Below are 15,025 nucleotides of genomic sequence, written 5' to 3'. Positions count from 1 at the left end.
CTCTTGACCTTGTGATTCACCCCCGTTGGCCTCCCAAAGTGCTGGGACTGCAGGCATGAGCCACTGCGCCTGGCCAAGTTTTTCTTATTCTTAATTTACTCAGAGTTTTTATAATGAATGATTATTGGTTTCTATAAAATGATTTTAATGCATCTATTAACATGACCACATAATGTTTCCACCTTTACATTGTTGATGTGATAAATTACATTAGTTGATTTTCAAATGTTGAATTAGCCTTCCACATTTGGAATAAATCCCACCTACCTGTGTTGTACAATTTTTTTATACATTGTTGGAATTCATTTGCTAATATTTTGTTGGGCATTTTTGCCTCTATGCTCTTGAGTCATATTGTTTTGTAGTTTTCTTTCTTTGTAAGGCCTTAATCTTGGTTTTCAATATTTGAATATGCTAACTTCACAGAATAAGGTAAGAAGTGTTTTCTTGGGAAGGACTCAAGATGGCGCAGTGAGAAAAACCCAGAATTGAAGCTCTCGGTGAATGTGCGGGGAGGGTGAGTCAGGGCCGCATTTCCACACGGATCTTTGTTGCCCACAAAACAGGGAAATTCCCAGGTTTAAAGGAGATGTGGGACACCAGGCAGAGATTTTGGCTGGTGCAGCCGGCAGTTGGTGCAGCTGGCGGCTGGCGCTGTAGCTCAGTGGTGCTACAAAGCACTCCGCACAAAGTGCACTGGTCCGGGTGCCCTGTTGAACCAGCAATCTGAGAATTGAGAGGGCTGAACTTGAGACTGAATGGGCCTTGGACAGTGAGCCAGCCCAGGAGATTCCAGGAAAACAGTGTTTGGGGTAGTGCAGAGAGACAAACAAAACGGAGATTCCAAACACTTACAGCGGAGAGGTTCCCTTAGGGCACAGCTGAACCCAGTATGATGCAGCTCCATGGGGGAGGGTCATCCGCCATTACCGAGGCAATCCGCCCCTACTGAGGTACACGCTCATTGCTGATGCAACCTGCCATTGCCGAGGCAACCCAATACAACAGAGAGACTCCTCCGCAGGGCATAGCCCATAACAGCAGGGCGAAGACTGCAGCAGAAGGGCAGAGCCTGCAGAAACAGGGCAAACCTCACACCAGCAGGGCGGAGCCTCGGCAGGCAAATAGTGACTAGACTGCCTCCTAGCTGGGCAGGACAGCACAACGGACACTCACAAAGAAAGCCCCAACCCCCCGGAGACAGAGCATCTGAGGAAAAAAGGGTTAGTTAGTGAGTTCTGTTGCAGCAGAATTAAACGTAGCAGCCTAACAGCCCTGAATGAACAACAGAGCTCACAGCTCAGCACTTGAGCTCCTATAAAGTACAGACTGTCTCCTCAAGCAGCTCCCTGACCCCTCTATATCCAGAAGCCTGACATTTGTCAGGCATCATTCTGGGACAAAGATAGCAGAAAAAGAAACTGGTAGCATCCCTCACTGTTCTGCAACTGCTATAGGTGAACCCCAGACAAGCAGGGCCTGGAGTGGACCTCAGCAGTCATACAGTGGAGGGGCTAGACTGGTAGAAGAAAAACCAAGTAACAGAAATACTTCATCATCAACAATCTGAGCGTCCACTCAGAGACCCAGTCGAAAAGTCAGAAACTACACAGACGACAGGTGGATAAATCCACAAAGATGGGAGAAAATCAGTGCAAAAAGGAGGAATACACCCGAAACCAGAACACCTCACCTCCTACAAAGGACCAAAACTCCTCACCAGCAAGGGAACAAAGCTGGACGGAGAATGACTGTGATGAAATGACGGAATTAGACTTCAGAAGGTGGATAATGAGAAACTTTTGTGAGCTAAAAGAACATGTTTTAAATCAATGCAAAGAAACTAAGAACCTTGAAAAAAGATATAAAAAAAGATTCGAGGAAATGATAACAAGAATGAATAACTTAGAAAGGAATATGAATGAATTAAAGCAGCTGAAAAACACAATACGAGAACTTCGTGAAGCATGCACAAGTTTCAATAGCTAAAATGACCAAGCAGAAGAAAGAATATGAGAAGTCGAAGATCAACTCAATGAAATAAAACAAGAAACCAAGATCAGAGAAAAAAGCACAAAAAGGAATGAACAAAGTCTCCAAGAAATGTGGGACTATGTGAAGAGACCTAAACTACGTTTGATAGGTGTACCAGAATGTGACGAAGAGAATGAATCCAAGCTGGAAAATACTCTTCAGGACATCATCCAGGAAAATTTCCCCCACCTAGCAAGACAGGCCAACACTCAAATGCAGGAAATACAGAGAACACCACAAAGATATTCCGCAGGAAGAGCAACCCCAAGGCACATAATCGTCAGATTCAACAAGGTTGAAATAAAGAAAAAATACTAAGGGCAGCCAGAGAGAAAGGTCAGGTCACACACAAAGGGAAGCCCATCAGACTCACAGCAGATCTCTCAGCAGAAACACTACAAGCCAGGAGAGAGCGGGGGCCAATATTCAACATCCCTAAAGAAAGGAACTTTTGACCCAGAATTTCATATCCAGCCAAACTGAGCTTCATAAGTGAAGAAAAAATAAAATCCTTAGCGAACAAGCAAGTACTCAGAGATTTTGTCACCACCAGGCCTGCTTTACAAGAGCTCCTGAAAGCGGCACTACACATAGAAAGGAACAACCAGTACCAGCCATTCCAAAATCACACTAAATGCTAAAGAGCATCAACATAATGAAGAATCGACAACAACTAATGGGCAAAACAGCCAGCTAGCATCAAAATGGCAGTATCAAATTCACACATAACAATATTAACCCTAAATGTAAATGGACTAAATGCACCAATCAAAAGACAGACTGGCAAATTGGATAAAAATCCAAAACCCATCAGTGTGCTGTATCCAGGAAACCCATCTCACATGCAAGGATACACAAAGGCTCAAAATAAAGGGATGGAGGAAGATTTACCAAGCAAATGGAGAGCAAAAGAAAGCAGGAGTTGCAATTCTCATCTCTGATAAAATAGACTTTAAAGCAACAAAGATCAAAAGAGACAAAGAAGACCATTACATAATGGTAAAAGGATCGATACAACAAGAAGAGCTAACGATCCTAAACATATATGGACCCAATACAGGAGCACCCAGATACATAAGGCAAGTTCTTAATGACTTATAAAGAGACTTAGACTCCCACACAATAATAGTGGGAGACTTTAACACTCCACTGTCAATATTAGACAGATCAACCAGACAGAAAATCAACAAGGATATCCAGGGCTTGACTCAGACCTGGAGCAAGAAACCTGATAGACATTTACAGAACTCTCCACCCCAAATCCACAGAATACACATTCTTCTCAGCACCACATCACACCTACTCTAAAATTGACCACATAATTGGAGGTAAAGCACTCCTCAGCAAATGCAAAACAACTGAAATTATAACAAACAGTCTCTCAGACCTTAGTGCAATCAAGTTAGAACTCAGAATTCAGAAAGCAACCCAGAACCGCACAGCTTCATGGAAACTGAACAACTGGCTCTTGAATGTTGACTGGATAAACAATGAAATGAAGGCAGAAATAAAGAAGTTCTTCGAAACCAATGAGAACGAAGACACAACATGCCAGAACCTCTGGGACACATTTAAAGCAGTCTCTAGAGGAAAATATATAGCAATAAGTGCCCATATGAGAAGAATGGAGAGATCCAAAATTGACACCCTATTGTCAAAATTGAAAGAGCTAGAGGAGCAAGATCAAAAAAACTCAAAACCCAGGAGAAGACAAGAAATAACTAAGATCAGAGCTGAACTGAAGGAGATAGAGACAGGAAAAACCCTTCAAAAATCAATAAATCCAAGAGCTGGTTTTTTGAAAAGATCAACAAAATAGACAGACCACTAGCCAGATTGATTAAAAAGAAAAGAGAGAACAACCAAATAGATGCAATAAAAAATGATAAAGGGAAATCACCACAGATTCCACAGAAATTCAAACCATCATCAGAGAATATTATAAACAACCCTATGCACATAAACTAGTAAACCTGGAAGAAATTGATAAATTCCTGGACTCCTGTGTCCTCCCAAGCCTAAACCAGGAGGAAGCTGAAACTATGAATAGACCAATAACAAGGTCTGAAGTCGAGACAGCAATTAAGAGCCTGCCACACAAAAAAAGCCCAGGTCCAGATGGGTTCACAGCCGAATTCTACCAGGCACACAAAGAGGAGCTGGTACCATTCCTTCTGAAACTATTCCAAATAATCCAAAAAGAGGGAATCCTTCCCAAATCATTTTATGAGACCAATATCATCCTGATACCAAAACCCGGCAGAGACACAACAAGAAAAGAAAACTTCGGGCAAATATCCATGATGAACATCAATGCAAAATTTCTTCAATAAAATATTGGCAAGCCGATTGCAACAGCAAATCAAAAAACTTATCCATCATGATCAAGTAGGATTCATCCCGGGGATGCAAGGCTGGTTCAACATACGCAAGTCTATCAACGTAATTCACCACATAAACAGAACCAAAAACAAAAATCACATGATTATATCAATTGACACAGAGAAGGCATTCGACAAAATTCAACAGCCCTTTATGCTAAAAACCCTCAATAAACTCAGTATTGATGGAACGTATCTTAAAGTAATAAAAGCTATTTATGACAAACCAACAGCCAATGTCATACTGAATGGGCAAAAACTGGAAGTATTCCCTTTGAAATCCGGCACTAGACAAGGATGCCCTCTTTCACCACTCCTATTCAATATAGTACTGGAAGTTCTAGCCAGAGCAATCAGGCAAGAAAAAGAAATAAAGGGTATTCAAATAGGAAGGTGGAAGCCAAATTGTCTCTATTTGCAGACGACATGATAGCATACCTACAAGACCCCATCGCCTCAGCCCCAAAACTCCAGAAACTGATAAGCAACTTCAGCGAAGTCTTAGGATATAAAATCAATATGCCAAAATCACAAGCATTCCTCTACACCAATAACAGACTTAAAGAAAGCCAAATCAAGAATGAACTGCCATTCACAATTGCTACAAAAAGAATAAAATACCTAGGAATACAACTCACAAGGAATGTAAGGGACCTCTTCAAGGAAAACTACAAACCACTGCTCAACGAAATTAGAGAGGACACAAACAGATGGAAAAACATTCCATGTTCATGGTTAGGAAGAATTAATATCGTGAAAATGGCTATACTGCCCAAAGTAATTTACAGAATCAACGCTATCCCCATCAAGCTACTATTGACTTTCTTCACAGAACTGGAAAAAACCACCATGAACTTCATATGGAACCAAAAGATAGCCCACATAGCCAAGTCAATTCTAAGCAAAAAGAACACAGCGGGGGCATCACACTACCGGATTTCAAACTATACTACAAGGTTACAGTAATCAAAACAGCATGGTAGTGGTACCAAAACAGAGACATAGACCAATGGAACAAAACAGAGGCATTGGAGGCAACACAACATATCTACCACCATTCAATCTTTGATAAACCTGACAAAAACAAGCACTGGGGAAAGGATTCCCTGTTTAACAAATGGTGTTGGGAAAACTGGCTAGCCATGTGCAGAAAGCAGAAACTGGACCCCTTCCTGACACCTTACACTAAAATTAATCCAGATGGATTAAAGACTTAAACATAAGACCTGGCACCATAAAAACCCTAGAAGAAAATCTAGACAAAACTATCCAGGACATAGGAGTAGGCAAGCACTTCATGAACAAAACACCAAAAGCATTGGCAACAAAAGCCAAAATAGACAAATGGGACCTAATGAAACTCCACAGCTTATGCATGGCAAAAGAAACAGTCACTAGAATGAATCGGCAACCAACAGAATGGGAAAAAATTTTTGCAGTTTACCCATCTGACAAAGGGCTGATATCCAGAGTTTACAAAAAACTCAAACAGATTTACAGGAAAATAACAAACAAGCCCATTCAAAAATGGGCAAAGGATATGAACAGACACTTTACAAAAGAAGACATATATGAGGCCAACAATCATATGAAAAAATGCTCATCATCACTGGTCATCAGAGTGATGCAAATCAAAACCACATTGAGATACCATCTCATGCCAGTTAGAATGGCGATCATTAAAAAATCTGGAGACAACAGATGCTGGAGAGAATGTGGAGAAAAAGGAACACTTTTACACTGTTGATGGGAGTGTAAATTAGTTCAACCATTGTGGAAGACAGTGTGGTAATTCCTCAAGACCTTAGAAATAGAAATTCCATTTGACCCAGCAATCCCATTACTGGGTATATATTCAAAGGACTATAAATCGTTCTACTATAAGGACACATGCACGCGAATGTTCATTGCAGCACTGTTTACAATAGCAAAGACCTGGAATCAACCCAAATGCCCATTGATGATAGACTGGATTGGGAAAATGTGGCACATATACACCATGGAATATTATGCAGCAATCAGAAATGATGAGTTTGTGTCGTTTGTAGGGACATGGACGAATCTGGAGAACATCATTCTCAGCAAACTGACACAAGAACAGAAAATTAAATACCGCATATTCTCACTCATAGGTGGGTGATGAAAAATGAGAACACATGGACACAGGGAGGGGAGTACTAAACACTGGGGTCTATTGGGGGGAAAAGGGGAGGGCCAGTGGGAGGGGGAGGTGGGGAGGGATAGCCTGGGGAGAAATGCCAAATGTGGGTGAAGGGGAGAAAGGAAGCAAAACACACTGCCCTGTGTGTACCTATACAACTGTCTTGCATGTTCTGCACATGTACCCCCAAACCTAAAATGCAATAAAAAATTTAAAAAAAAAAAGAAGTGTTTTCTCTACTTTTATCTACTAAAAAAGACCATAGAGAATTGGTATGTTTTTTTCTTAGATGATTGGATGGAATTTACTGGAATTTACCAGTAAATTTATCCTGGCCTGATGCTTTCTTTTTTGGAAGATTTATTTGGTTTAAAGTATATTTTATCAGAGACTAGGATTGCAACTCCTGCTTTTTTTTAACTTTCCATTTGCTTGGTAAATCTTCCTCCATCCCTTTATTTTGAGCCTATGTGTGTCCTTGCATGTGAGATGGATTTCCTGGATACAGCACACCAATAGGTTTTGACTTTTTTATCCAATTTGCCAGTCCGTGTCTTTTGATTGGGGCATTTAGCCCATTTACATTTAAGTTTAATATTGGTATTTGTCAATTTGATCCTGCTACTTTGATGCTAGCTGGTTGTTCTGACCGTTAGTTGATGCGGTTTCTTCATTGTGTCAATGTTCTTTACTATTTGGTACATTTTCGGAGTGGCTGGTACTGTTCGTTCCTTTCTTCTTGTAAGACAGGCCTGGTGGTGATGACATCTCTGAGCAATTGCTTGTTCATAAAGAATTTTGGTTCTCCTTTGCTTATAAAGCTTAGTTTGGCTGGATATGAAATTCTAGGTTGAAAATTCTTTTCATAAGGATGTTGAATATTGGCCCCCATTCTCTTCTGGCTTGTAAGGTACTTGCCAGGAGATCCGCTGTGAGTCTGGTGGGCTTCCCTTTGTGGGTAACCTGACCTTTCTCTCTGGCTTCCCTTAGCATTTTTTCTTCACTTCAACCCTGGTGAATCTGATGATTATGTGCCTTGGGGTTGCTCTTCTTGAGGAATATCTTTGTGATATTCTTTGTATTTCCTGGACTTTAACATTGGCCTGCCTTGCTAGGTGGGGAAGTTCTCCTGGGTAATAGCCTAAAGAGTGTTTTTCAGCTTGAATTCATTCTCTCCATCACATTCAGGTACATCTATCAAATGTACATTAGGTCTTTTCACATAATCCCATATTTCTTGGAGCCTTTGTTCATTTCTTCTCACTCTTTTTTCTCTAATCTTGCCCTCTCATCTTACTTCATTGAGTTTATCATCAATTTCTGATATCCTTTCTTCTGCTTGGTCAATTCAGCTATTGAAACTTGTGTATGCTTCCTGAAGTTCTCACGTTGTGTTTTTCAGCTCCATGAAGTCATTTATATTCTTCTCTAAGCTGTTTATTCTCATTAGCATTTTGTCAAACCTTTTTTCAAGTTTCTTAGTTTCTTTGCATTGGGTTAGAACATGTTTTTTCCCATCTTTGTGGATTTATCTACCTGTGGTCTTTGTAGTTGGTGACTTTTGAATGGGGTCTCTAGGTTGATGTCTTTTTTGTTGATGTTGAAGTTATTTCATTCCGTTTTAAAATTTTCCTTCTAACAGTCAGGCCATTCTAGTGTAGGACTGCTAGAGGTCCACTCCAGAGCTTGCTTCCCTGGGGATCACCTGCAGTGGCTGCTGAACAGTAATGGTTGCTGCCAGTTTATTCTTCTGTTATCTTCATCACAGAAGGATACCCCCGCCAGATGTCAGCCTGAGCTCTCCTTTTTGAGGTGTCTTTTTGGATATACAAGGGTCAGGGAGCTTCTTGAGGAGACAGTCTGTCCCTTATAGGAGCTCACATGCTGAGCTGTGAGTTCTATTGTTCCAGTCAGATAATGGTGGACTGCCTCTGTAAGAGTGGACTTACTCAGTAATGGTGGATTGCCTTGGTAATAGTGGACTGCCTCAGTAGTGGTCAACTTCCTTGGTAATGGCAGACGTCCTTCCCCCCACAGAGCTGGACCATCCCAGGTCCAGCTGCACTTGCTGCAAAACTCTCATTTCAGAGTGTTTCGGATTGCTGGTCTTTGTGGGATGGGACCCACTGAGCCAGATCACCTGACTCCCTGTTTCAGCCCCCTTCTTTTCGGTTGAATAGGCAGCTGTCTCCCAGGCATTCCAGGAACCAGATGAAATGGCCATCCAGATTTGTGTGAGTTTTTGTGTGGAAACCCATTGTGCCAGCTGAAACAGCCATGCTGCAAACTTGTGGTGCTTTTCAGCTTGGGAATCTCCTGGTCTGTGGGCAGTGAAAACTCATTTGGAAATGTGGTGATCACTCACCCTTTATGTTGTTCTCACTGGGAACTGCACTCCAGAGCTGTTCCTATTCTGCCATCTTGGATCCTATCCCCCTTTAATTGGTTTCTTAAGATGTCAGCTTAGGCTGTTGATTTTAGATCCCCTTTTTTTTTTCTAATACATGTAACCAATGTTATAAAGTTTACTCTGAGCACTGTTTTTACTGAATACCATGGCTTTTGATAATTGCATATTTATTTTTATCCAGTTCAAACTATTTTTATATTTCTCCTGATATTTCTTCTATAACCCATGTGTTATTTGAAAATGTCTTTTTTAATCTCCAAGTATTTGGGACTTTCTAGCAATCTGTTACAAATTTCTAGTTCATTTTCACTGTGGTCTGTGGTCAAACATTTTATGATATCTATTTGTTTAAGTTTGTTAAGTGGTGATTTTTGGCTCAGAACATGGTCTGTCTTGGTGAATGTTCAATATGACCTTGATAAAAATTTGTATTATTTTGTTATTGGATGAAGTCATCTGTAGATGTCCACTATATCCAGTTGGTTAAAGTTATTGTTGAGTTCAACTATGTTCTTACTGATTTTTTGCCTGCTGGATCTGTCTGTTTCTGATAGAGGAGTGCTGAAGTCTCCAACTATAATAGTAGATTCATCTATTTCTCCTTACAGTTCTATCTATTTTTACCTCATGTATTTTGACCCTCTGTTGTCAGTCATATACACATTAAAAATTGTTATCTCTTCTTGCAGAATTGACGCCTTTATCATTATAATTGTCCCTCTTCATCCAGGAAAACTTTCCTCACTCTGAAGACTACTTGTCTGAAATTAATACAGCTACTCCAGGATTTATTACTATTAGCATAGTATGTTTTTGGCCATTCTTTAATCTACATGTATCTTTATACTTAAAGAGGGCTCCTTGTAGACAACTGTATTTGTTACAGTTCTCTAGAGGGACAGAACTAATAGGATAGATGTACATATAAAGGGGAGTTTATTAAAGAGTATTGACTCACATGATCACAAGGTGAGGTTCCACAGTAGGTTATCTGAATGCTGAGGAGCAAGGAGGCCAGTCCAAAACCTCAAAAGTAGGGAATCCAATAGTGCAGGCTTCAGTCTGTGGTTGAAGGTGCAAGAGTCTCAAATCTGAAAAATGTGGAGTTCGATGTTCAAGAGCAGGAAGCATTGAGCATGGGAGAAAGAAGTAGGCCAGGAGACTCAGTCAGTCTAGGCTTTCCATGTTCTTCTGCCAGCTTTTATTCTGGCCATGCTGGCAGCTGATTAGATGGTGCCTACCTAGATTAAAGGTGGATCTGCCTTTACTAGTCCACTAATTCATATATTAATCTCTTTTGGCAACACCCTCACAGACACACCCAGAAATAATACTTTGCATCCTTCAATCCAATCAAATGATGTTCGGTATTAACCACCACAATATATAGCTAGATCTTGGTTTTTTATTCATTCTGATAATCTTTTTTATTTTTTGAATCGATGCACTTAACTCATTGAAAGCAAAGGGATAATAAATACAGTTGAATTAATAACTACTATATTCATTACTCTTTTCTATTTGTGTGACTTTGTGTCCCTGTGTTTGTCTTTTTTTTCTTTTCCTTTTTTTATTTCTTTTTAAAGAGAGGATCTCACTGCATTGCTCAGGCCGATTTGACTTCCTTGGCTCAAGGAATCCTCTCACCTCATCTTCTCTAGTAGTTGAAACTACAGGGCTACATCATGATGCTCAGTCTGCCTTTTGTGTTTAACTGAGCATTTTACAGTGCTATTTTCTACCTTTTCTTAGTGTATCAGTTATACTTTTTAAAAACTTTTTTAATGGTGGCCTCAGAGATGAAAATATACCTTTACAACAAATCCAAGTACACTTTCAAATAACACTATTCTACTTCAGGGATAGTGTAATTTATAATAACATACTAATGATAATTTTTCCCTTTCATTTCTTCTTGGTAAGAAGAACAGAATGCTCTAGCTTATTTCAGAATGGTTCCTTTTCTCCTCCTCCTTCTGGAAGCACAAGGGAATTTTTCTCTGATATTCACTGTGAGAATAAGATTAAACTCCTAGAGGTAAAGCTCATAAAAGTATGAGAATATCCTCAATAAATGGGTCCTTCTAGAGTTTTTAACTCTCATAGTTGTATACACTGAGCCTCTGGCAATTTGTCAATTTTAGTTTAGGCTTTTCTACTCCACTACTGGCTGTGTGAAAGTTTAGCGCATGTCCTTCTGCTCTAGCAAGTTGTGGTTCTCTGTATTCACTTGTTGGTCTATTGAATTTGCGAACAGTGGTTCATCCTGTGATCTCATTTCTCTGACAGATCTGAAAAGAGTTGCTGCTTTTTTGGTTTGTTCAGCTTTTTACTTGTTGATAGATTGGAGTTGCAACTTCCAAGTGTCTTAGATGCCTGACTAGAAACTGAGTTTTGTCTTTTAAAATAATTGAATAAAAGTCGTTTGTCAATATATAAATTATGCATATTTTACCACATTCTGGAGCTTGTCATTTTATTTTTATCACAGTCTAAGTGAAAAAGGTTCTGAATTTGAGAAAATACAACTATTTTTCTCTTTAAACTTCCTTCTCTTTGCCATATCTAACAAATTTTGCCTACCGCCAATCACAAAGATTGTCTCATATATTTTATCCCAAAAGTTTTTGAGCTTTAGTTCTAATTTTTAGGTCTTCGATTTATTTCAAGTTAATTTTTTGTGTATGGTGAGAGATCAAGTTTGATTTTATTTACATGTATGTTTAGTTTATACAATTTTGTTAGAAAGATTTTCTTTACCAATTGAATAGCTATGTCCAACCATATAAAGTGGTCATATAAATATCATCTTATAGCTGGATTCTCTGTTTTACTGTATTAATTGCACATATCTATCTTTTGGTCAATATTACCTTGTCTTCATTATTATAACTCTACAGAAAATTTTGACATTTATAGAAATTAGTGTATGTGCTCCAATTTATTTTCTTTTCATGGCTTTGTTTATTCTAGGTCATTTACATTTCCCTAACAATCGTAGAATCGGCTTGTCAATTTCTACAAAAAGATGAGTGGATTTTGATTGGGGCTGTGTTGAATGTATGGATATTACATCTACCAATCCATAAAAGTGGATTATGTCTCCATTCATTTCAATATTTTTTTCTTTTCCTGAGTAATTTTCATTTTAATTGTGAACAATTACATGTATTTTATCTATATTCATCATGTTTTGGGAAACATTATATATATAAAATTGTCCCTTTGATTTCATTTTCTATGTGTTTGTTGTTTGTGCACAGAAATCCAATTCGTTGTTATATATTTATTTCTGTATTCAATGATTTGAAAGATTCACCAGTTTTATTATTTTGTAGATTGCCTAATATTCTATATTTTGAGGTCAAACTGAGTTTTACTTCTTGTTCTTTAATTGTTATGTGTTTATCTTGGAATAACCACAGTGTTTCCTTTTTTTCTCTAGGCAGCCATTCTAAGTTTCTGTGCTCCGCAGGGTTTTCACCACTCCCTTCCTATACTTCAGCACTCCATGTAAGTCACTCTGGTCAAATGTAGTTGTTTATCCATTGCTTTGGTCCTTTCTTGTGGTGGGAGACCAGCATTAGGCGCCTCTAGTACTGTCTACTGAGCTATCTTGCTGATATCCCTTTATCGTCTTTTATAATTATTTTTGTTTGATCTTAGCTTTATATTTTTATAATTATAATAAATTTAATTTCAAAATATTTTGATTAGAATCACCTTTCCATAGAAAATGTTTTCACCTATATTAGCAAACCATGCATTTTTCTACCCCATTGGTTATAATCTACTGTCTTTAGATGTCATTGTTTGTTTTTATTTCTGCTTGTTGTTGAGGGCATATTCCTTCAATCCCTTAGATAACTCTTTGTGGCCATTTTATTTAAATTTGGAGCTAATATATACACTAAATAATGTCAGAAGACATAACTGAAGACAAAAATTATCTAAAGACCTTTTGCTCCATGCTTCCAAAAATAATAAAATTAGAAAAAAAAGGCTCCCATATTTTCCAAAGAATGTGTTTTTCAAATCTATTTTACTAACAGATAAGGTATTTATCTTCTTTACTACCAGAACATTTTTTAAATTTTATAAAAAATGTCTACTAACATCTTTACTGCCACAATCACATTCTTCACCTCCTTCCACCACTCCATTGCCACATACTCTTGGTGCTGTGTAGGTTGTCATTTCAAGATGATCTGTCTGAAGACATGTAACGTCATTATGTGAAGAAATATATTTAAAGTCATCCAAGCTACAGATGCTAAAATCCTTGACACCACCAGAGTTCCTAAAATATAAAAATATGAATATCACACAAATTTTCGTTGTATATTTTTACATATCCGATAATATGGTGCTTTAAAGAGAGATTTAAAGAGCATTAGTCTTCATAGAAAACACTTAGCAAATCTTAAAACATACTTATTACATTATTAATATGTTTTAACATGTTTTTAACTCCAAGAAAAATATATATATTAAAATAAATATATATGTGTATATATGTACATATATACACATTCCAAAATTCTTTTTAGTCATACATCTTGTTTTATACAAGATCCTATGTAGATATGAGGACCTCTAAAAGTTCATAAAAGCACAAATTTAAAATATGAAAATAAATATTTAAACTTATTTCTCAACACAAAGTTCAAGACATTTTTGTAAGCAATGATGTCAACTGTTTAGTCCAGCCCTAAATAACTGAGGATCCTGGAAATTTAACTAGGTTAATTCAGTCTTTTTTTACATTATTAACTGAAGAAGGATGAGTGTCCTTGAAAGAGCTTTTAAGATTAGGAAACAAATAGAAGACAGAAGGAGCCAAATCAAGACTATAAGATGGATGCCTCCTAGTTGGCAGATACTATTCTTTAGCCATCTTGAAAGTCAACAAGCAAAATATCTTCAGCATCCTAAAACTTTTGCCATGACATATGCTCTTAACTGGTCTAGTTTTACTTTAGCTGGACCAGGTCCACCTCTTGGTAGCTGTTGTTTTAATTGTGCTTTATCTTCATGATCGTGCTGGTAAAGCTCTTTCCCTTCCTGTCACAACTCTTCAAAGAAATATTTCAGAATCTTAATTTTCACTGTATACAATTGCATATACTTTATTGAAGTTATATCTGTATAATTTCTGTTTTGGGAAACATTGTATATAGAATTGTACCTTTTATCTCATTTTCTATTTGTTGTCAATATACAGAAATCCAATTCATTGTTATATAAATATACTGATTGTGTATCCAATGACTCGCAAAATTCACTAGTTTTATTTTTATTTTTTTCAAAATTGCTTCAAAAAATTTTCCATCAAAATTCTGCTCCTATCTGTAGCTGATCTGGACACAATGAGTTTGGCACCCATTGAGTGGAAAATTTGTTCACCTTTAATTTTTCAGTCAGAATTGTGTTAGCTGAACCAATTGAAATGTCTATGATGTTGACTGTTGTTCATGCTGTTGTCAGTCTTGTTCAATGACAGCACAAAGATCAATTTTTTTCCTTGTAAACTTACGTTGCTTGCCTGCTACAGCAAGCTTCATCACCAACACTGTCTCATCCCTTCTTAAAATGAGTTTGGCCAATCGCAGTGGCTCATACCTATAATCCCAGCACTTTGGGAGGCCGAGGTAGGTGGATCACCTGAGGTCATGAGTTCGAGACGAGCCTGGCCCACATAGTGAAACCCTGTCTCTACTAAAAATACAAAATTAGCCAGGCATGGTGACACGTGCCTTGAAGTACGAGCTACTTGGGAGGTTGAGGCAGGAGAATCGCTTGAACCTGGAAGGCGAAGGTTGCAGTGAGCCAAGATCTCGCCACTGCACTCCAGCCTGGACAACAGAGTGACAATCCATCTCAAACAAAACAAACAAACAAAAAGGGAGTTTTAACCATTTGTAAACTGCTAATTACTTTGGGGCACTGTATCCATTGATTTTTGTAAAGCATCACTGATTTCACCATTTTTCCACCAAAGCTTCCCTATAAATTGATGTTTGCTTTTGCTTCAGTTTG

The 15,025-nt window shown here is 38.2% G+C and overlaps 1 protein-coding gene across 4 annotated transcripts in view; it reads right to left on the bottom strand.

Moving 5' to 3' along the window:
- LOC100398050 (disintegrin and metalloproteinase domain-containing protein 5) overlaps positions 1 to 15,025 on the bottom strand; it is a 128,564-nt gene that overhangs the window by 77,263 nt on the left and 36,276 nt on the right. For all 4 annotated transcript variants that reach the window (XM_078347533.1, XM_078347532.1, XM_035270343.3 and 1 more), the window contains one exon: positions 13,103 to 13,286. In XM_078347533.1, the coding sequence (XP_078203659.1) occupies positions 13,103 to 13,286 (184 nt within the window). The remainder of the gene's footprint in view (positions 1 to 13,102; positions 13,287 to 15,025) is intronic.

The sequence above is a fragment of the Callithrix jacchus genome, chromosome 13 (assembly GCF_049354715.1).
Source record: "Callithrix jacchus isolate 240 chromosome 13, calJac240_pri, whole genome shotgun sequence".
NCBI classification, from domain to species: domain Eukaryota; kingdom Metazoa; phylum Chordata; class Mammalia; order Primates; family Cebidae; genus Callithrix; species Callithrix jacchus.
The sequence above is the reverse complement of the archived record's forward strand: the minus strand, read 5'-3'. Positions and strand labels throughout refer to the sequence as shown.